A 22,294-nucleotide genomic window follows, 5' to 3' on the forward strand; every position below is an offset into this window, starting at 1 on the left:
AGCTCTAGACTTGATTATATTTACCTTTATCCAGTGCTTTTTTTGTAAAAAAAAATAGGTGCAGGTACTCAGTGATTAGGTGCCCGTACTCAGTGATTAGGTGCCGGTACTCAGTGATTAGGTGCCCGTACTCAGTGATTAGGTGCCCGTACTCAGTGATTAGGTGCTCGTACTCAGTGATTAGGTGCCCGTACTCAGTGATTAGGTACCCGTACTCAGTGATGTATTGCCTGACTTTTAATTACTAATAAATTAATAATAGAAATACAAGAAAAGTAATAATTTTTTCCCCACATTGAAAAAGGTGCCAGTATTTCATACCAGTGCGTACTGTCACAAAAAAAAAGCTCTGCCTTTACCTATCCCTTAGTGTGTTGGACTGTTGGGGCACCATGCAAGATTCATTGACCATCTTTCTCCATTCCTCTTTTGCCTTAGTTGGACCGCTTTCATTTTTTTATGTTGTCCTCCCATCGCTTTCTCTGTCTGCCTCTTCTTCCTTTTTTTCCTGGTACTGTTCCCTGAAGGAAGATCTTTGCGAGCCCCCAAGAATCTTGTAATATGGCCATAGATTTTTAGCTTGCGTTTTTTTACAGTAGTTAGCAGGTCATCATAGGGTCCAATCGCTGCAGCAACCCTGTCTCTAATCTCTTGGCTTGTGATGCGGTCTTTGAATGTAATACCTAGAATCCTTCTGTAGCATTTCAGTTCCATTGCTAGGATCCTCCTCACTAGCTCTGCAGTCAGCGTCCATGACTCACTAGCATATAAAAATGTGGCCATGATTAGGCCTATATACATAGATGCAAACATCATATTTTACTTTGACTCATTATTATGTTATCATAACAACTTTAAAAATAAATTGATACCGTTTCATTGCTAGGATCCTCCTCACTAGCTCTGCAGTCAGTGTCCATGACTCACTAGCATATAAAAATGTGGCCATGATTAGGCCTATATACATAGATGCAAACATCATATTTTACTTTGACTCATTATTATGTTATCATAACAACTTTAAAAATAAATTGATACCGTGCCAAATGGTAAGAAAATAATATAAAGATATTTTTTTCACCCCCAGACAACTTGGCACATCTCCTCGGTCATTCCCACCCTCATCATCCAGATCCCTGGGAGGAACTCCCTCCAGCACCCCCTCACCTAAGAAGAGACAGCTTCCCGCCATACCACTAGAAGCTCAGAAAGCCAGCAGGGACAGAGGTATGTTTGTTAGCCCTTGTGTTGTGAAGAATACAGGCTTTTGATATTTCTGATTAATTTAATAGAATACAATAATCTCAAAATTTCTTATCATCATCATCTTATTATAACTGGCCAATACTGTTTGATTCATTTATTTTAACAGTTTAAAAAAAAAAGGAAAGTACCCATTTCAGACCTTGCAATCTATAATGTAAAGTCATCTATTTAGATGGCGGATGGCTAATGAGGGTGTCATGTGGCCAGCATAACAACCAACTGCCTTTACATTCCCCAACTCATGTCAGCTACCAATAAGAGTTTGCTTGATTCAGGTACGTCCAAACAATCCCAAATTCAAAATACCAGTATTCACCAAGATTTGAACCTGATACTCCCTTCGCTCAAAAGCTAAGCACTCTGCCACTCATCCACTATGCCCCATTTTAAAGGCTGGCCTCTATATTCTACATAATTTAAATAAATTAATGTCATCTTGGTTTTAAAAAAAATGTTACTTAATTTAGCAGAAATGCAAAAGCTGGTAGTCAAACTTGGAATTATTTACAATCACACGGACACCTATTGCTGGGCAATGGACCTTTCCTTTGAATACTGATTTAAAATTAAGTCTTGTTTGAATCCAGACTTTTATTACATTCTGCTTATCTGTTCTGAAAGGAATTATTCATTTGTTTCACCATAACATATTTGATAGAAAGTTTTCTTTTAGAATAAGGTGCTTATAAATTCAATTTGATTTAAGTACAATGAAAAAATGTTCAGCAAGCATTACTGGCCAGAACATAAACTGCGATGGTCAGCTTTGTAAGTATTACAATACAACTGGAGCTGCGATGGTCAGCCTTTTCAGTATTACAAAACAACTGGTGCTGTGATGGTCAGCCCTGTCAGTATTACAAAACAACTGGAGCTGTGATGGTCAGCGCTGTCAATATTACAAAAACAACTGGAGCTGTGATGGTCAGCCCTGTCAATATTACAAAAACAACTGGAGCTGTGATGGTCAGCCTTGTCAGTATTACAAAACAACAGGAGCTGTGATGGTCAGCCTTGTCAGTATTACAAAACAACAGGAGCTGGGATGGTCAGCCTTGTCAGTATTACAAAACAACAGGGGCTGTGATGGTCTGCCTTGTCAGTATTACAAAACAACAGGAGCTGCGATGGTCAGCCTTTAAAGTATTACAAAACAACTGGAGCTGTGATGGTCAGCCTTGTCAGTATTACAAAACAACTGGAGCTGTGATAAATCAACATTTACTGTTATACTTAATTACAATCATCGCTTTTAGTCAATTTCTTTGCCCATGAATATTTGATCATGTGATATGTTCCTCTATGTTATGTTAACGAAACCTATTAAAACCTTTCTGGTATTACTGTTAATAACTATTTCTGGTATTACTGTTAATAACTATTTCTGGTATTACTGTTAATAACTATTTCTGGTATTACTGTTAAAACCTTTCTGGTATTACTGTTAATAACTATTTCTGGTATTACTATTAAAACCTTTCTGGTATTACTGTTAATAACTATTTCTGGTATTACTATTAAAACCTTTCTGGTATTACTGTTAATAACTATTTCTGGTATTACTATTAAAACCTTTCTGGTATTACTATTAAAACCTTTCTGGTATTACTATTAAAACCTTTCTGGTATTACTATTAAAACCTTTCTGGTATTACTGTTAATAACTATTTCTGGTATTACTATTTAAAAACTATTTCTGGTATTACTATTTAAAAACTATTTCTGGTATTACTATTTAAAAACTTTCTGGTATTGAGAATAAAAAAATATATGTTTGGGAAAGAGTCCTTCCTTATTGGGTACAAACTTTTTCCTAGAAATTAAACATAGCATGACAAGACATGCATTTTTTAAACTACATTTTACTTTAAAGAGTTAAAACACATGATATTGTTACAAATCTCCCTATCCTGGCTCACTGCAAATTGCACCAAACGACACCACCAACTTAAAGAACTTGACAACTCTGGGCTTCAAAATAACGTAATAGTTTAATGTCAATAAATAACAGCCAATACTGTACAATTGGCAGCACGTAACACAAGACTGTACAAATATCTCTCCGCCGTATCAACTCTTGCACTGGTCTCTCTGTCTCGCCTCGGACTTGTACTGAGCCGTTGTAGCGAACTGTACATCGGGAAGTTGTGACTGACTGGTCTATGATAAATTCGCTCTTTATATAGGGTCCCTGCTGGCCTTCTAGAACCGGACAGAACGTCGCTCGACCATTCTGGGTGGTCAGATGACTACATCCCTCGTGACACTCCTGAGCTCTGTTCACGACGTTGATCCTTCCCAAACCATCATGTTGACACTCGTCTCGGCCGACCGTCGTAACTCGTCACAGTTGACCGCTTGACCGCTCGTCTAGCGCTGGCCTGGGGCGATTTGCGTCGGCTGACTACACACACACACCACTACCCCCATCTGTGCCACCACCAGGCTTATAACAATATGTTAGGGAAGACATTCTTTACCATTAAATGTATTTTGTAAACTCTCAAACATTTGTTTATTATGTGGCTTTCCTGCCTCTTTCTTATGCTTTAATTTTGTTTATTGTTGCTGTAGAATCTTAGAAAATGCACTCTGGTATTCATTGAGATAAATCTTATTTGTTTCTTTGTTACTTTCTCAGTGACGCAAGACCTCGAAGAAAGAGCAAGAATTATGAAGATGAAAATGAAGCTGGCGCAACAAGGGCAGGGGACACCGCTCATGCACCCAGAGGGTGATTCCAGGTCTACCAGACGCCGTGATCGCCATGGTGACTTGGGAGACAGGGGACATGATCGTAGCATCTCACATGACAGGGTAGAGAGAATGCGTGAAAGAGCGTTGGAGCGTAACTATGAGAGAGGACGGGACACAGAGAGGGCCCACCATAGATCTAGAAGACATAAAGGTAAATCATCGATGTCACAAAAGTTTATATATATGTCAGTATGGTGACTGAGTGGTTAAAGCACTTGACTTTCAAACTGGGGGTCCCACGTTCAAATCCAGGTAAAGACTGGGATTTTATATTATGGGATCTTTGGGCACTTCTGAGTGCACCCAGTTATAATGGGTACCTGACATTTGTTGGAGAAAGGTGGTTGGTGGTTGTGCTGGCCACACGACACCCTCGTTAACTGTGGGCCACAGAAACAGATGATCTTTCCATTATCTGCCCCTATACATTACAAGATCTGAAAGGGCGAAAATTTATGTTGATATGTCTTTTGACTTAACGTTTATACAAAAATGAAAACTAAATGCTTCAAAGCATTGAGGTATGAAGGTCTTAGGCACAATATTTTCTTCTATCACTTAGCATTGTTTATTGAAAATCCAAGACCTGCTACTCACAATTAAATCATTAGCTAATAGTTGAATCCAGCTCTTTAGTTTTTCTTTAGTTCAGGGGTGAGGTCTCTTAAGAGTTTGGACTATTATGATAGTAATATTAAATAGATAAATAAATCTTTTCATCCACTATTTTATTATTTATGAAATAACAAATTTACATGAAAAAGAGTTTTTTTGCTGTAGCCAGTTCACATTTAATTGTCCCCTAGACAAGGTAAATCACAAGTCACTTTTAGGTCTTCCATTTCTATATATAGTCTTTTTTAAAAAGTTTCAATTTAAGTAATGGCGGTCCATTTCTTGATGCATCAGGTTTTTATTCTTTTGTACTATTTTTTTTGCTCTTGATACTAAATCCTTTTTAAGTATTGGCAATATTATGTTATGGCCTTATAATTTAAGTCCACATTTCATTTTTTTTTTACATTTTAAATGACAAATTACTGTTATATATTATTAAATAATATTTAATATAGAAAATCATTTTTTTAAATTTGTAAATAATGTTATTACTGTAGGTACCAAAGTCTTTATTTTTATATTTCTTCACCATTTTTTCTTTTTGTAAAACTTTAGAATTCAGTCCTGACATGTCGGATGATGTTGCAAGTGATGTGTCAGAAACCAGTGATATGTCTGAGGTCAGCAAGGTTAGCACAATCAGCGTCAGGTCCACCCAATCAGAGAGACCCAGGAGAAAACTCAGGTAAATTTGTCTTATGTTCTTGCTTATTACACAAGTGCACCTAAAAAATACATTTTAAGTACACAAAAGATAAATTCATATCACAATTTCTATGAAACATTACATGTGAAGTTTGTGTCTGTTTTTACAAAGCTGTCAATAACTCTCTCTGTATATCTGTCTGTTTGGTTAAAAGTTATTACATGTTATTTCTCTAGTCTAGATCTGTAACAAATTGAATCACATGACTGACCCAAACTAATTGATATACAATTACACTTCATATAAGTTTTGTTGTGATCTATTAAAGCAATAGACTTCATATTCTTGTTTACTGAAAGCCAAAGTGATCAGTATGGAGATTGGAGTAATACAAAAGAGCTTGTATTGGGTGTTAAACTCAAACCTTACCATCTTTATGAATAGCAGTTTCTTTCATGGCTGTTTAGAAAAAATTGTGTATTTACCACTGCACCACTGAGTGGTTTAAAGTGATAGAGCAGAGGGTTCAGGTTTTCAGTCCTTGTGGAGACTTGTAAAGTTCCCACTTTCATACCTTGCAATCTATAGGGTACATTATATGAAGGTCTTCTGTTTCTGTGGCCTATGGTTAACAAAGCTGTCTTGTGGCTATCATAACGCAATACAGCCTTTACTTTTTCCAAACTAATGTCAGCTACTCATTAGAGCTCAGAGGCTCCCTAAAGATCCTGAAATTTAAAATCCCAGTCTTCACCAGGATTAAGGTCTTTTATGCTTCAATGGAAAGTTTTCCATTGACTTTACTTAACTACTTTATGGTTTTTTTTTTTTGTTTTATAAAATTTGAAACTCAAACATTACATCCTAACTCAAACATTACATCCTAACTCAAACATTACATCCTAACTCAAACATTACATCCTAACTCAAACATTACTAGCTGCAAGATGTTACCCAGGGATGGCAAACAGTAATCAAACAATTATGACAGTCCAAAAGTATATTCTACATGATCAGCAGCCATTATCATTAGGCTCTAAATGCTGGCAATCAAAATAAGTCAAACATTTATTAGTAAGAACAATCAATGTAATCAAGAGGTTAGAAATTTCTTTGTCTCATTTTTTTCATCAGTGAATTTGCTTCCAAAATGGAGAGCCGGACAACCATACCCCAAAGGAGGCAGCAGGCTGTCAGCAAAAGCTCAGCCAGTGACAGTCAAGGGTTTGATCAGAATGATGGCAGTGTCTCTGATTCGGCTGTGACCACCAGTGTGACTGAGGGTAGGAAAAGGAGACCCAGCATAGGGCACAAAATGGCAGCACTAGTAGGCCTGAATAGACGTAGTAGCAGTGCTTCACAGTTGGCAGGTGTATATACATATATCTACATAATAAAACTCATTTGAGGAACGATTAAATCTTGTTGAGAAAAAAAAAAGATTAAAGCTAAAATTAAAAATAATTTAACTTATTAGTAAGGAAGAATTTCAATTGTTGCAAAAAAAAAATGAAACTATTGCCTTAGATGCTGAGATGAATTAGTTTACTTTGTTCTAAGGCTTTCGTTGTTATGTAGATATTTGTCTACAATAGCTTTTTATTTATTACTTGAAGATAATCGGACGCATTACAGACTCTCTTTGATTCAATGGACTTGGTGGAGTCTGGATTTTTTTTATGTCAACAAATTATTTTAAAAATTAAGTTGTAAATGTTATTGTTGTAGTTCAGCTATTTAAAAGTTGCTGCACAAGTTTCCTTTTTTTAATTGCTGACCAACTAAGAATAGAAACTTTAACATACAAGCAAAAATACAAATAGATTTGAACAAGGGACATAACTTCATTTTTTATTTACTTAAAATTCTATAAAATTGAACAAAATCGTAAAAAAAAAAAAAAAAATAATTTAACAAAAATAGAAAATTATAAAAGATTAAAGCAAAAGCATTTTTTTTGTTTGTTTATTGATGTGGATGATTCAGTTTTAAAATAGGGCATATGCAAAAATAATAATATTTTTCCAGTTTTAAAATAGGGCATATTCAAAATACATAATTTTTTCATAGTTTATAAATAGAAAAGTCTATATAAATAATGAACTTCCAAACAAAATGATAGTTTACCCCATGTCTGTTTACAAGACACATTTAAGACTAGTCCTTACCATTTCAAACATATTGGTCCTCTCAGTCCATTGGGTCAAACTTTTGCATGTAGTTGTAATTTTTTTAATGTTTGAAATTCTTTTTTAAAAAAAAAGCGATGAAAGCATAAACTTTTTTTTTTTTCAAAACTCATTTTCTGAATGTTATTCTTAGATGCAAATGTGAGGAGACAGCTAGAGTGTTACTATCTGGTGTTACATGTTCTGATACTCTCAATAACAGAATTTGATTTCAATTAGATGGAGAATGTTTGCTTATGTTGTTTTTTTTTAAATTTTATTTGAAAACTTAGCATTCACTCATCACAAATGTGTTTTTATAGTTTTTCTTTCTTCTGTGTGTGCTGCCAACAGTTATGAATGTAATAAGATAATTACCAAAAGCTTCAAGTTAAGAGACTTGTGCTCTTACCTTTAGTTGATTAACTTAGAATACTTATAAATGCACTCCCTAAAAAACCTACATAGATCATCTCATCTGTTCCTTGACTTTCGTCATAAGTGTTTTGTGGCTAATTGCAACACCGAACCCCACCACTTTTCCCGGGCACCAGCTGTTCTTAGCAAAATATCAAGGGAGACGTCGGTCCATTCTTTTACATAGTCCGCCAGCTTTTCTTTGGACGACCCTTTCTTCATGCTCCCTCCACTGTGTCTTGAAGGATGACTTTAGACAGTGAGTCATGTCTTACAATATGACCAAACCAGCTCAGCTTTTGTCTCTTTACAATATTTAGGAGTTCTTCCAATTTTTTTATTGTTAGCCAGAGTGTTGACTTATAAAAGTACAAACTTATTAGTCTTCTTTTCCCAGCATTTTTCTGTAGCATTTACTCTCAAAGGTTTGAATTCTTCAGCCTCAGCTTTCAATAGGAGTACAGAGACCACTAGCGAAGAATGCATATTTATTTTACTGGGAAGAGCATAGGGCCGCAATCACATCTCTCCACCGAACTCGGTTTTGAGCAGCTTTCTTCATCTGATCCTATGTCATTCCAGTAACACACCAATATATCTTTTCTTTTTTTTTTAAACTTTGACATTTGTTGAATAACTTAAATAGTTCTGATAATGTATAAAGGAAAGAATCCATCAAGTTGAAGTGATAATGTGATTACAATGTGTGTAAATAAAAGCTGAAGTAGGGAGTCACACTACCATAGCTGTGCTGTAACAAATTGTGTAACTTTCAAATAGCAGCCCTTTTTTTTGTTGTTCTTTTTCTTTCGTCGACTAACAGGAGGGGGTAAAAAACGCAGCTCGTTCCAGCGCAGTGAAGAGATAGGGCCTGTAGATCTGCGAGGGGGAATGTCCAAGCAGGCAAGCAAAGACTCGACAGATGGCAGTATAGGCAGTATAAGCAGTGACTCATCCAGCGTGTAAGTAGGACACAGTCATGGCTGTTATATATCGACTTAAATTTATTTTTTTTCAGCCAAGGGAGTTTATTTTAAGCTCTTATAAAACAATGGCACTTGACTAAATATTCTTTTAAAAAGCACTCAAAAAAAGATATTTTAAATGACTGGTTCTTTAGTAGTCAGATTATAATTAAGATTAGATTTTTTTGCCAGTCCAAAACACAGGCAGCCTGTCTAAAGCACATAGCACAGTCAGGCAGCCTGCCTAAAGCACTTAGTCAGGCAGGCAGCCATTTATATTTGTGCTATGCACTTTAGTTTTGTTAATGGGTCTCTGAACCTTTTTAAAGAAATATTTTTTTTAATTTGACCATGAGTTAATTTTTTTCCCTCTATTTTGTAGGCTTTGGCTTCCAACTGGCATGCGGCTGGGCCCTGAGGGTCAGTTTGGTGAGTTTGTGGATGGACTAGGGCCTTCACAGTTAGTTGGTCGCCAAGTTTTAGGAGCGCCTTGCCTTGGGGAAATCCAACTTGGCCTTTATGACCGCAAAGGTCACCTTGAAGTGGAAGTTATACGAGCTCGTGGACTTATGTCAAAACCTGGTGCAAGAGTTTTACCAGGTAAACTTTCTGATTTTCTGAATTAGCCGCTGGTCTACTTATGTTTCCATATTGTTGAGCTTATCTGTCTAAAGCAGTGTTTCCCAAACAGTGTTCCTCAGAACCCTAGTGTTCCGCGAGACTTGAATAGGTGTTCCACAAACTACCGGAATAATTAACCAGTTGGCCACCACCTGAATTAATCTCTCTAAAAATAAGCAAAAAAATTCTGATAAATACTTAGAATGTGCAAAGTTAATGAAAAAGTTTGGGAAACGCTAGTCTAAAGGGTATAGTTGTGATTATTTTTAAAATGTACTAATTTAATATAATGTTTATAACAGAATGTTATTGTGTTTTGTTATAAATCAATTAAGCATTGTAAACATTTATACTGTAATGGGAAGGTATTTTTTATATATTTTTTATATAAAAGTCTTAAAACAAACTATAATACATGCATGAAACAAATCAAACTAAAGATGCATAATAAAATACAAACAAGAATGCTTACTCTTGTTTACTTATTCTCTCTCTCTCTGTCCTAGCTCCCTATGTTAAACTAGTTATATTTCTCTCTCTGTGTCCTAGCTCCCTATGCTAAACATTATATTTCTCTCTGTGTCCTAGCTCCCTATGTTAAACTAGTTATGTCTCTCTGTGTCCTAGCTCCCTATGTTAAACTAGTTATGTCTCTCTGTGTTTAAGCTCTCTATGTTTAACTAGTTATGTCTCTCTCTGTCCTAGCTCTCTATGTTTAACTAGTTATGTCTCTCTCTGTCCTAGCTCTCTATGTTTAACTAGTTATGTCTCTCTCTGTCCTAGCTCCCTATGCTTAACTAGTTATGTCTCTCTCTGTCCTAGCTCTCTATGTTTAACTAGTTATGTCTCTCTGTGTTTAAGCTCTCTATGTTAAACTAGTTATGTCTCTCTGTGTCCTAGCTCTCTATGTTTAACTAGTTATGTCTCTCTCTGTCCTAGCTCCCTATGCTTAACTAGTTATGTCTCTCTCTGTCCTAGCTCCCTATGCTTAACTAGTTATGTCTCTCTGTGTCCTAGCTCCCTATGTTAAACTAGTTATGTCTCTCTGTGTTTAAGCTCTCTATGTTTAACTAGTTATGTCTCTCTCTGTCCTAGCTCTCTATGTTTAACTAGTTATGTCTCTCTCTGTCCTAGCACCCTATGCTTAACTAGTTATGTCTCTCTGTGTCCTAGCTCCCTATGTTAAACTAGTTATGTCTCTCTGTGTCCTAGCTCCCTATGTTAAACTAGTTATATTTCTCTCTCTGTGTCCTAGCTCCCTATGTTAAACTAGTTATGTTTCTCTCTCTGTCCTAGCTCCCTATGTTAAAGTGTACCTGATTGAAGGCAAACATTGTGTTGAAAAACAAAAGACCACAACCGCCAGACGCACATTAGATCCTCTTTACCAACAACAGTTGTTTTTTAGTGAGCCTTATCACAACAGAATATTGCAGGTATGAATTTTTTAAATTCTTTGTTTATTTATGCTTATAATAAATTACTTTTTTTGTTTTAAGATGATCAGTTACTATTGAAATCCTAGGATGATGGTTTAAATGTAAATATTTTGACTTATGGAAAAAATCTGGAAACATATATACTATTTATTTATATAATGCTGTTATAAAGTTTAAGTTCCTTGAATTTGAAAATCAGAGAATTGGACAACTTTATAGCACAGCATTGAATTTAATACCTTTGTTTTATCTCCCCTTCTTCTAAATTGTATTCCTCCCCTCCCAGAAAACAAAAATAATTTTTTTTTAAATCGTTTTCAAATAATAGTGCTCTGCATTCCCTGGATTGCCTTGTTTAATAAAATAGGACTAATTTCTTTAGAAGAACTGACTGTTCTAATTGCATATTTGTTCTTTTTTTAAAGTTTTATATCTTAAAATGGTCACCTGATGAGCAGCATTTAGACCTAGTATTTTCATTTGTTAAAGCTTGGCTATTGGGGCTTGGCTTTTAGGATGCCTTTGAGTTGACCCAACATTAGTTATGTATTGGTGGAAAGTTAAGGGGGGTCGTGCTGGTCACATGACACCTTAGTTAACTGTCAGCCATAGAAGCAGATTATCTGTCCCACAAGGTCTGACCTATTAGCTTTTCTCTCAGTGATCATTGAAAAAAAAATTGTTCAGTTTGTTGATTGTCTAATCATCACTTGTCTACTGTCTACTCATTACTTGTCCACTGTCTAATCATTACTTGTTGGCTATCTAATCATTCCTTGTCGACTGTCTAATCATCATGTGTCGACTGTCTAATCATCACGTGTCGACTGTCTAATCATCATGTGTCGACTGTCTAATCATCACTTGTCAACTTCTAATCATCATGTGTCAACTCCTTCCAGGTTACAGTTTGGGGAGATTATGGCAGGATGGACAAAAAAGTTTTTATGGGCGTTGCTCAGATTTTACTCGATGACCTTGACCTCAGCAACATTGTCATTGGATGGTATAAACTTTTTCCTACATCATCCCTCTTCGGACATCATTCATCTACAACAGGATTGTCACAGGCAGGGCTCGGCTCCACCACCTCGCTGGAAACATTATTAGGGAGGACATAGCTACCATGTATTTTTTTTAATTCAATTTCTCTATAGCTTTTTTTTTTTGTCCATTTTTTTAAATTCTAGAATCTATTTGATAAATAGAATAGAAAATGTTATTTGTACTCTTGATAAGACAAATGTGTGTAATTTAAAGAACTGATAGCTTTATTTTAGACTTTATACTATAAGGCATGACGCGTAGGACATAATCATCTTCTTTTTTTAAGTAATGTCTGTATTATATAAGATAAGGCCTAAATATGAAATATTTGACAAAACTATGTTTTTCTGGGGTTTTCTTGATCAATATCAAATTATTGTGCATTGTCTGTTGCTGGTAAAAAAAAATAAACTCATGGGTCAACTGTGGGTGGTTTACTTAATATATAGCTTAGAAAACAAAATAGCCAATTTAGTTTGATTTCTCCAAGTAGGATTAACAGTTTGTAAGATCTCTGTAGTCTCTCAGAACTCGTTGATAGAGGTTTAGGTTTGAAAACCTCATTTGAGTAGGTTTATGTACCAAAACCCAAAATGTGTTTTACTGCTGACATATTTAACATACTTTTTTAATTATGGACATTTTTCTTTTCATCTAGTGTCTGTTAGCCTCTTATCATTGTGTTTACTTATTTTGATATGAAATATAAACCTTTAATATCATTCAAAGTCAGATATTGCTTTCATTTTTATATAGGTTTAAGTAGCTTATATAGAAACAGACTTGTAATAACTAACTTAATAAACCTAACCTAACTGACTTGTAATAAATCTAACTTTAAGGAAAACAGAATCCAGCAATGATCAGACTATCAAAAGGTTTTATCTTAAAAAATGATTACTTTTTAAAATTATTTTCTTTGGCACTGACTCAAAAAGTTGTTCAGCATGGCCAGCATGTTAAATACAATACAGTTGGTTTTTTTGTGATCGAATTTGGTCTCTATTGTGCTAAAGCAAATGAGATTGATGCAAATTATTTTCTGATTTTTAAAAGCTGGCTAGAACACATTTTTTTCTGATTTTTAAAAGCTGGCTAGAACACAGTTTTTACTGATTCTTAACTTCTATCTGATGGTTTAATAGTAGCCTATTCCAGCATTCATTTAAATCTTAGATTAGTCTCCCTCATGAGATTACTAGCATTGAGTTTTTACAAGAATGCAGTATTTCTTTATTTCTATTCATGGAACTGTCAAACAATGGAGAAGTTGGTTTTATTGGATTTTTTACAAAGCTTTTATCAACTCACTCTGTTTGTTTTGCTGGTTAAAAAGTGTGATTACAATATTTCACCCACCCTATCTTAGATCAAGTTGAAACTTTGCACAATTATTCATTGGCAAAGACAATACATGAATCATTGAAAAAAAGTAGTCAATAAATTTCTGATAATTAAATTTTTTGTTTGATACCGACATGGGAAGTTAATTCTTCAGTATTCAGAGATATGTTTAAACATTTGGGGTTTCATCCCCTTAGGTAATTGTACACGTTATTTCTCCCATAATCATTCTTGGATCAAGTGAAGCTTTAACAATTATTTATTATACCTAACAAAACATGTATCAATTTAAAAATTTACATATTAGTCAATTAGCTATTGGTAATTAATTATTTTGTTGATATTTTGAAAAGGGAAACAACTTTTCCCCCTAGATAAGCTTTTTTTTTTTTTTTAAAGTGATTTTTTAAATATTTACTTGTTTGTTTTGAGGTAGTCCTTTAAGCTAGAGGCATCACTATTACTACACAGTATAAAGTATCATTTTGTATTAAGTAGTGGTTAATGCTGTGTGATATGACAACAAAACACCCAGTGGTCATTGGTCTAAGCCAAGACCAGATTGTTGCATAAATCTGAATCCTTGATGCTGGTCTTGCAAGTGTTGATTAGAGACAGAGAGTTGTAGTTTTTATATGATACACTTCTTGGGAGTAGTTGTCAATAATGAGATCTGCACTTTAAACATCCCAAGAAATATGGAGACCTATATTTGTACAGTAAAAAAAGTTGATTGATCAAGGAAAATAATTTTGATTACATTGTGTAATAGAGAGTACTTGTGATCTAGGATTATAAAGAGAACATTTTTCAATATTAGTTAATGCTAAGAGTCAGCTAGGTTCTCAGTGAGAATATTGGTGGTGTGTCTTCTATCGGTGGTGTGTCTTCTATCGGTGGTGTGTCTTCTATCTGTGACATGTTTTCTATTGGTGATGTATCTTCTATCTGTGATGTATCTGTGACATGTTTTCTCTTGGTGATGTGTCTTCTATTGTTGGTGGTATGTCTTCTATTGGGGATGTATCTTCTATCAGTGGTGAGTCTTCAATTGATATGTCTACTATTGGTGACATGTCTTTGATTGGTTATGTGTCTTCTATTGGTGATATGTCTTCTATCAATGTTTGTTGGCTTGTGGTTTTCTCACAGCAAGGTTTAAAAAGGATTTGTTTTTGTTAAGCCATTATGGTTCATTATTGATTCTATTGATAAGTTCTTAGTCTTAAGCCCCTTAGGGTGTAGCTTTTTTTTTTTTCGAAGAAAAAAAGGATATAGGGCCACTGTTTTAAAAGATTAAAAACCTTCAGACATGTATCATTTTGAAAACAGATCTCAACACCTATGCCCATCCTCTAAGGCTACTTTCCACCACACAAACCATTTTACTTGCTGTTTCAATGGATAGTGAGATGTTAATACTGAAGTGTATAATAGTTTGATTATATATTGAAGCCATTGAATAAAGGCCAAGGGGAAACATTACCTCCGCTGTCTGGGCTCTTCAATTCTGTTCATTTAGTGCTTGACATTCTGACTTAGCAATAATACTTGTCACAGTTGCGTAACATGTTCCTTATATGTAATATAGCATTCATTAGCTAAACTAACGATTATATAGAAATGTAGACACTTACCAATACAATGCAATCTTCCCCAATGTCTGTATTCATTGACTCAAGAGATACTTGACAATTTCTTTTTTCGTATTGTAAATGCATCCTTAAGTTGTTTCATAATTTGATTCAATTAAGTTGTTTCTATTGAGTATTGCACATTTAGATTGCTCTTAAAGAGTTACCACTTCTGAGTCTGATGCTAATGCAAAAAGAAATTTGTACAAGCAAGAATTCAGCATTTTTGGTTTTTAAAAGTTTTATATGTATTTAAAGTTGGGAATGATGTTCATTGACTGGCTGGTCACACTTTTAATCGGATGGCTGCCTGGTCATGTGGTTATACATTCTGGGCTGTCGTCTCTTTTGTCCTGGGTTCAAACCCTACCTGCCACCATCCCTTACTGCCTTTCAAGAGTTTTGTAATAATCTGCAGGAACTCCTACAAACATGTAAAACAAAAAAAAACTTTGATCATCAGTTAAGCACAAAGTTCTGGGGCTCAGATTCTGCTTTGTCATTCTATTGACAATATTGGATTGGAAGTAAAAGTGTTTTTCTAAAAGAACTGTCCTTGTGAAATAACAAACATGATGCAAGTGTTAGAATATATTTCTATAGCAATAATCTAGAAGCCAAATTGTTACGTTTCAGGACAGAAATTGATGATGTAATAGTTCTAGAGACTGCAGAAAGTTGTTAGTAAACAAAATAGGTGGACACTTTGTTGAATAAATCTTGTTTTAGTCAAACAGAACAGACTAGAGTAGTAAGTTATGTTCAATAGTCAAGCAGCTGCTCAAACTCAAATACTGACTAAATTTAGATCATGACTACTGTTAAAATACAAATTTTCTGTTGATTAAGTGTATACTGTTTATTATTTGAAACATAGTTAGATGTTTATTTTTGAGGAAACTTTGAAATAATAAGGCATTTGTTTTTTAAGTAATGTCATCAAAATATAGCGCGGTTTGTTTGGACTCAAATGAAGAAAATAAAAAGCTTGACATGTTCTTTCTTCAATGTGGTCTGCTCCATGCACTATGTCAACATCAAATACAGATTCAATAGTTTGAAACTAAATCAGAACATGATGGTTAAAACATTTCAGTGGCATGTCTCCTTTAGCGCTCCTCCTATCTCTATGTCATGTTTGATAGTGTATTCGAGGCGTCATTTAGAATTTCTCTACATGTCCTTTTGTACTCAGTATTGTCTGTCATATACTATGTCATTCAAGTCGTGTACTTTTTGACCCAAGTCATGTACTTTTTGACCCAAGTCATGTACCAGCAAAAAGGCTGTGATATGAGCAAACAAAAAAAAAACACTTGTAGAGAGGCAGCTTTTGTGTGGATTTTTTGTTCATTTGTTTTTTGTTTGTTTTTTTTTTCAATTTTGTCTTCTGTCTCACTTCATAGCAATGCTTCCCTCCCCTCCGACCCTCGGAACCCGCTAGACAATTTAAGAGAATGGGCTGCTTCTTAATATTCATATCGCTATTGGAGATTTAGATTTTAGCCATGCATTTACTCAGAGCCGTCTTTTATGTTGAGGAGTAGCCTTTTGAACATTTCTCTGCACAGAACTGAATCAGCTTGCACAACTGTTTATTGAGAACTGAATCAGCTTTTTGTGTCAACATGTTGATCTTTGTCCTATGTATTTGACATGACATTGACTAGTGTATCCTATTCATTAGTTAGTCTGTAGAAGTGTAGTTGTCTGTGATTACATTTGCTTGATAAGTTGTGAGTCAAGTATACCTGGTTGATGCGGTAAAGACATGAACTTAAAATGTTCAGTTTTTTTATTTTGTCTCATAAAGAACTATATTTCTACTGCTTAAATAAAAATTTTTGAACTACTAACCGAATAAAACTGAAATATATTATCAGAGCATTGAATTGATTGTATTTTGTATTGATTTTTTTTCTTGCTTATTGATTTAGGATTATATAGAAAGAAAACCACATAGTTTTCAAGTCCCTTCATTGGATTAGTGCAGCGCAGGTTAAGACCTCTAAGATTCACTTCTTGTCAATTTGCCTTTTATTTAGCTGACTGCATGTCTACCAATAGCTCACATTTTACGACAATTTTTAAAACATTATTTTGAAATTGGGCTCCATCTTTGATTATGGAGAACAATTTCATTTTTTTTAATTTTTTTTTTTGCAGCTAAAAAAATATATAATTAAATTGTAAAAAAAAACTAACAAAACTTGCTACTCTTTATTGACATGTTATCAGATCCAGAATATTATAATGAAGTCAATGTTCATTTTTTCCTCATTACACAAAAACTTGTATCTAACTTTGATGCTGATATAAACTTTTTCAAATTTTTGATACTGAGATAAACTTTTTCAAAATGCTACTTTCTTTGAGTACTGTAATTCGTAGGTGAAAGAAATGTTATTTCTGCCAGTTTATGGCACTTTGACAGTTCCTTACTATTTTTCTTTTGGCCATTTTTAAATTCTATTTTTCTCAACTTTTCTTTCATTTGTAAAAGCGCCAATGTTTTTTCTAATTAGAATATTTGGTGTATTTTTTGTATGGTTGATCATTACGCCTTGAGGCATAGCTGTAGTAGTTTATTATTGATGTATACATTCAATGCAAATGTTAACTGGTTTGTATTTTCATCATTTCTAAACTGACTTAATTACTTTATCTGTCATCAGAGGAAGACATTTTTTTTGAAGGCTTTTTTGTTTGTTTGTTATTCTTGATATATTTATTAGAAATGCATAATTAGCCATTTTTCTACTTGTAATTTATTTATGAAATGATACCATTTCTCTGGTGCCTAGTTATTTGTCATTTCTTTACTTCAGTGTGTGTGTGTGCGCATGTGTGTAAGTCAATCATGATTGAAGATGGTGGTATATTTGTGGCAACAATCCTATGTGATGAATAGTCAACAAAAAAAAAAAGAGAGGAGTTTTGTACATTCCAATCTTTGATTTGCCAGTCTGGAAAGTGTTTTTGTTGTTGCCAGTTTTTCTTAAGCTTTAAATCCAAGTTATTTTATAGCTGCAAGTTGCTGTTTTTTTTTCCAGACACTTAGAGACTAGTGTTTCTGAAAATTCTTCTTTTGTTTGCCCATGTCTGTAACTAATGCTGTCCACAAGGGTAGTTAACATGTACATACAAATATATGCCTCTTTCATCTTGCTGCAGGTGTGAGTTCCATCTCTCATTTTTTTTCTCTATGCTATATAGTCAAGTGTTATCACTGTCTACTTACAGTAGTCAGACATACATTTTTTTTTAAACATTCTTAATCAATACATATTTATAAATATTGAATGTTTGTAGGAGCCGAGAAGATATCTTTTTTTTTTTTTAAATAATAATATTTTTTTTAAAGTTCATTTTCCCATGTATTTTAGTATTCTACCTACCTTTAGCATGTGTACTATTATTACTATTATTAATATCCTCAATTTATTCCAAGAGTTTTTTTCTTGATATTATGTACCTGTTGTGTGTACATAACAAGCATGATGTGAATCTGTTGCATCTCTTCTTGCTACACCTTCCTGTGTACTTGTGATGTGACTAACTGGATGATTCAGCGGGTAGAAATAATTCACATAGATTAGTCAATGTACTTGAACACTGGGTCTTTTTTTTTTTTTTTAACCCTTTAAATGTTCTCACTATGCTGATAATGTCATTTTATTTTCAGTAATGCTTTTGTAAAAAGACATTTGCTACTTAAAACCAACCAATTCCATGAAATGACTGCATTCTTAATGTTTTTCTTCCTTTTTTAAAAAAAAAAACAACCTTGATTGAATGTTGAGGGGGAAAAAAATGGAGTCAAATGTTGTATGACAACACGTATTGTTGCGTCATTTCTTTGAGAAGCAGACGTAAAGCATAATTACAATTTTGTACTTAATTACAGCACACCTTTTCATCACTTTTCTTTCACCCTTATCATAGTTACCTCCCTTTGCCTTCCTTTCCAACTAACTTGCAAGTCCCTAGCACTGAGATGTCCTGTTTGGACCCAGTAGTTACTCAGTAATGTCCCATCATTTTTCATGTACACCATTCGCTTTAAAAATGTGGTCGAGATTTTTTTGAGTGACCTCCCTCCTCCAAACTAAAGAAAAACAAGTCTTAGTTTTGACCTCCTTCTGAAGTGGATGGCTGCCTGTTTGTGTGCTTGTCTCAATGGTCTTGGGTTCAAAACCCTGCCCACTAGGCTGACATCCTCCATCATCCTGCACCAGGTTTGGGCTCGGATGTAACAATCTTCAATTCGGAAGGAACATCCCAAACATGTCAAAACAAAAACAAACCATTTGAGAAGACAAGCTTTCACCATTTTTTTTCTCTCTTATGCAACTACTATTTCCATGCCTACAAGATGTATTGTATGATGTTCTAGCTGCTCTGTGTTCTCTAGACTCTGTGTCTGTTTTAACTCTAGATATTTCTTTCCTTTAGACAGCTGGGAAAAGGTCAATGCATGCCTATCAGTTTCTACTTTCACATTTTCTTTGTAATATATTTTGGCCTTACAGGAATGTTTATGATTCATGGTCATGCTCACTTTGATCACCTTGACCCTTTAATTAGCAGAAGTCCTAGTCTGTGCCCAGTAGTCAAGATATTGCCTTCAAATGGTGCAATAGTTCAAAGGTATTAAATAGATTATCAAAGCCCCAAATCTAATTCTATGTGATCTGTAGGCAGCTTGTACGTATTAGGAAATAATAATAATCAATAAACTATACACTTTTATTAGATTGATCTTCGTTTGAATATAGTTAGATTACTTAGTCTTGAGAGTAAATTGTTACATTGATGTTGGTTACTTCCCCTTAAATAGGGACAAACACCCTATCCTCTTAATAGGGGCAATAACCCCCAGTCCTTTTGCTCTCTGTGGAATGAATAAAGCCTAAACTGTAGAATAGTACTAGGCATCAAGCAATAACTTAACTGGTGTCAGAAATTATATAGATACATCAATTCAGTCAAAGACCCAAAATCACTAACAAGTCCTTCAAAATGGTCAAGTACACAGAAATTAAAAGACCAAATAAGAGTGCTTGCAGTAAAAGTCTAAACTTACCTCTAGAAAAAAAAAGAATCTTTGAATGATCTCTGCGGGTACTTTGAGCTCATCATTGAAACTGTTTCTGGCCTCATTTCTTGCTTGTCATGGTTCACAAAGTAAGCCTATGTATGTGTGTGTCAGGATTGAAATGTGTGAGTGTTTGGTTTTGTTTTCTATTCATGATTTCTCTCTTCTGTTCATTTTGTATGAACGCAAATTGTTTTGTTTTGTTTTTTTTTCATTTTGTTTTGTGTCCCTGGACGCACAGCCCACAATCAAAGTGTTATCAAAGCATCTCCTTGTGAAGTTTCATCTGCTCTGTGATAACTTCATGTATGTTCTAGTGTTGTTTGGTTGAGCAAAACAGCTGGAAGCAGCCTTGTATATAATTCTGACACAATAATGGAGTTTTACCTGTGTGTGTACATTTCATAGTTAGAGGGAGCAGCTCATTCGAGTTGGATAGATTAAAAATTTAAACCGTTGTACATGCTCTTTAAAAGGTCAAGAGTTTCACACAACACTTTATTGTAGCAAGAATGTTTTAGTTGTCTTTTTTTGTTTGTTGTTTTTTCTTCTAGTCAGTTTTCTGAATTGTTATGATAACATGGATGGCTGCCATATCATGTGGTATGCTCTCTGGGCTGTCATTTTGATGGTTCCCTGGTTGGAGCCCTGGCCACTGCCATCCTGGGGGAAGCTTTGTAATCATCTTCAATTTTGAAGGAACATCCGAAACAAGTAAAACAAATTAAGCCTACTTTATATTAAATTTTTTATGGAAACATCTTTGTGAGTGTGTTTGTATAAAATATGGTCCATCAAACATGCCATGAACACCTGACATCTAAAAATTTCTTGAACTAGTTATGTGAGCAAATTGTAGTCATGTTCTCTGTGGACTAGTTAGTCTCTTTCCTTTCTAGATATGTTTTAATGTTCTAAATTTCACTGGCCAGGTCGATTAGTCCATAACTTTTTAGAAAATTACTCATGCTTCTTTATATTTAGTTTTTTCAACAGAGCAGTGTCAAAAAATGTAACAATTTTTCAAGTTACCAATAACCTATATCCTTCACTTTCATGTCTGTTTGGTTTTTGTTGACAAGTCAATCTGTACATAGTTTTTTATGTTTTATCCCCTTTAGACCAGCTTTGTGTGTGAGGATGCGCACCTGCTCTTACCTTGAGGTGTGATGAACAGCAGAGTTCAGGGCCTTGTAGTGTTGTGTGTTTGTGTACATACATGTGATGAAACACTGAGGGCTTGTAGTGTGTCTCTTTGGGAGGAGTAACTGTTTATCACCATGAACTTTTTGATTGAAAAAAAAAAAAAAATCTCTGCAAGTTGGTGTTTTTCATGTTTGTTTTATAATTGAATCTAGTAGTTTTTAGTAGAACTGATTTTTTAAAAAATGTGTTTTCAAGTAGCATTTATACTAATAGCTTTGGTTAATTTTTTGTCCATGTACAAACAAAAAAATGAATTCAAGTCCATATATGTTTCTAATTGAATAGGTTTTAGTTTTGCATGAGTTTATTTCTCTCTACTTTATCTGTCAGCTATTTTTTTTTACTCTAAGAGTTATCTGTCTTGTTAGTTTTTTAAGCTAGACCCCTCAAAAAAAGGTTTAAATGAGATTTTTTTTTTCCTAAGCTCCAGACTGTGATGTAACTAGAATAAAAGTATGATAAGATTATATGATTAAGTAGAAGCATGACAAGATTATATGACTGACTCTTTTTTAAATTCATCTTTTTTTTTTCCATGACTTTATTTATTTACCATCAATTTTGTTCCTTATAATATCACTTTTTACATTTATGTTTTTGTTTATTAGACATTTTTTGGACTCTGATCCTGTCTACTGATTCTAATACATGACTGGATAATACATAGCCGACTCCTGTTATTTATTCTTTTAGTACTGTTGTCAAACGAGTTGAGCCAAAGGCTATTCAAAATCAAGGCGTGCAAGCCTGATTGAACCAACAGCCCTGTCTGGAAGAGGTCCAAGTTAATGTCTAAATATAACACTATTTCCAGGTGGCATGGACTCGAATACATGGCCAAAGGCTTAGCATTATGGGAAATCCTGACATTTTCCTGTTTTACCAAGCTAACCATACACAGACTCGCCAGCGAGGAACTGCGACTAGATTAACACAGGGTCATGGAAGCTCTTTTATGACTCTGCAATGGGAAAACTTTCATATTCCCTTAAAAACCACCACAGAAGTCTAAAGTTGCTTTTCATTTAGCCTAATCACTTCCTCTAGCAAATGATTCCACCCGAGTGC

General features: G+C 34.4%; 1 protein-coding gene across 1 annotated transcript in view; it reads left to right on the forward strand.

Annotated features, from left to right (window-relative positions):
• Window positions 1-12,767, forward strand: part of LOC106055885 (regulating synaptic membrane exocytosis protein 2-like) — a 126,684-nt gene extending 113,917 nt beyond the window's left edge. The window contains exons 19-26 of the mRNA XM_056015929.1: window positions 1,088-1,227; window positions 3,908-4,174; window positions 5,197-5,326; window positions 6,422-6,657; window positions 8,696-8,834; window positions 9,220-9,437; window positions 10,755-10,894; window positions 11,800-12,767. Of these exons, the coding sequence (XP_055871904.1) occupies window positions 1,088-1,227; window positions 3,908-4,174; window positions 5,197-5,326; window positions 6,422-6,657; window positions 8,696-8,834; window positions 9,220-9,437; window positions 10,755-10,894; window positions 11,800-12,018 (1,489 nt within the window). The 3' untranslated portion in view covers window positions 12,019-12,767. The remainder of the gene's footprint in view (window positions 1-1,087; window positions 1,228-3,907; window positions 4,175-5,196; window positions 5,327-6,421; window positions 6,658-8,695; window positions 8,835-9,219; window positions 9,438-10,754; window positions 10,895-11,799) is intronic.
• Window positions 12,768-22,294: the final 9,527 nt, after the last annotated feature.

The sequence above is a fragment of the Biomphalaria glabrata genome, chromosome 17 (assembly GCF_947242115.1).
Source record: "Biomphalaria glabrata chromosome 17, xgBioGlab47.1, whole genome shotgun sequence".
NCBI lineage: Eukaryota > Metazoa > Mollusca > Gastropoda > Planorbidae > Biomphalaria > Biomphalaria glabrata.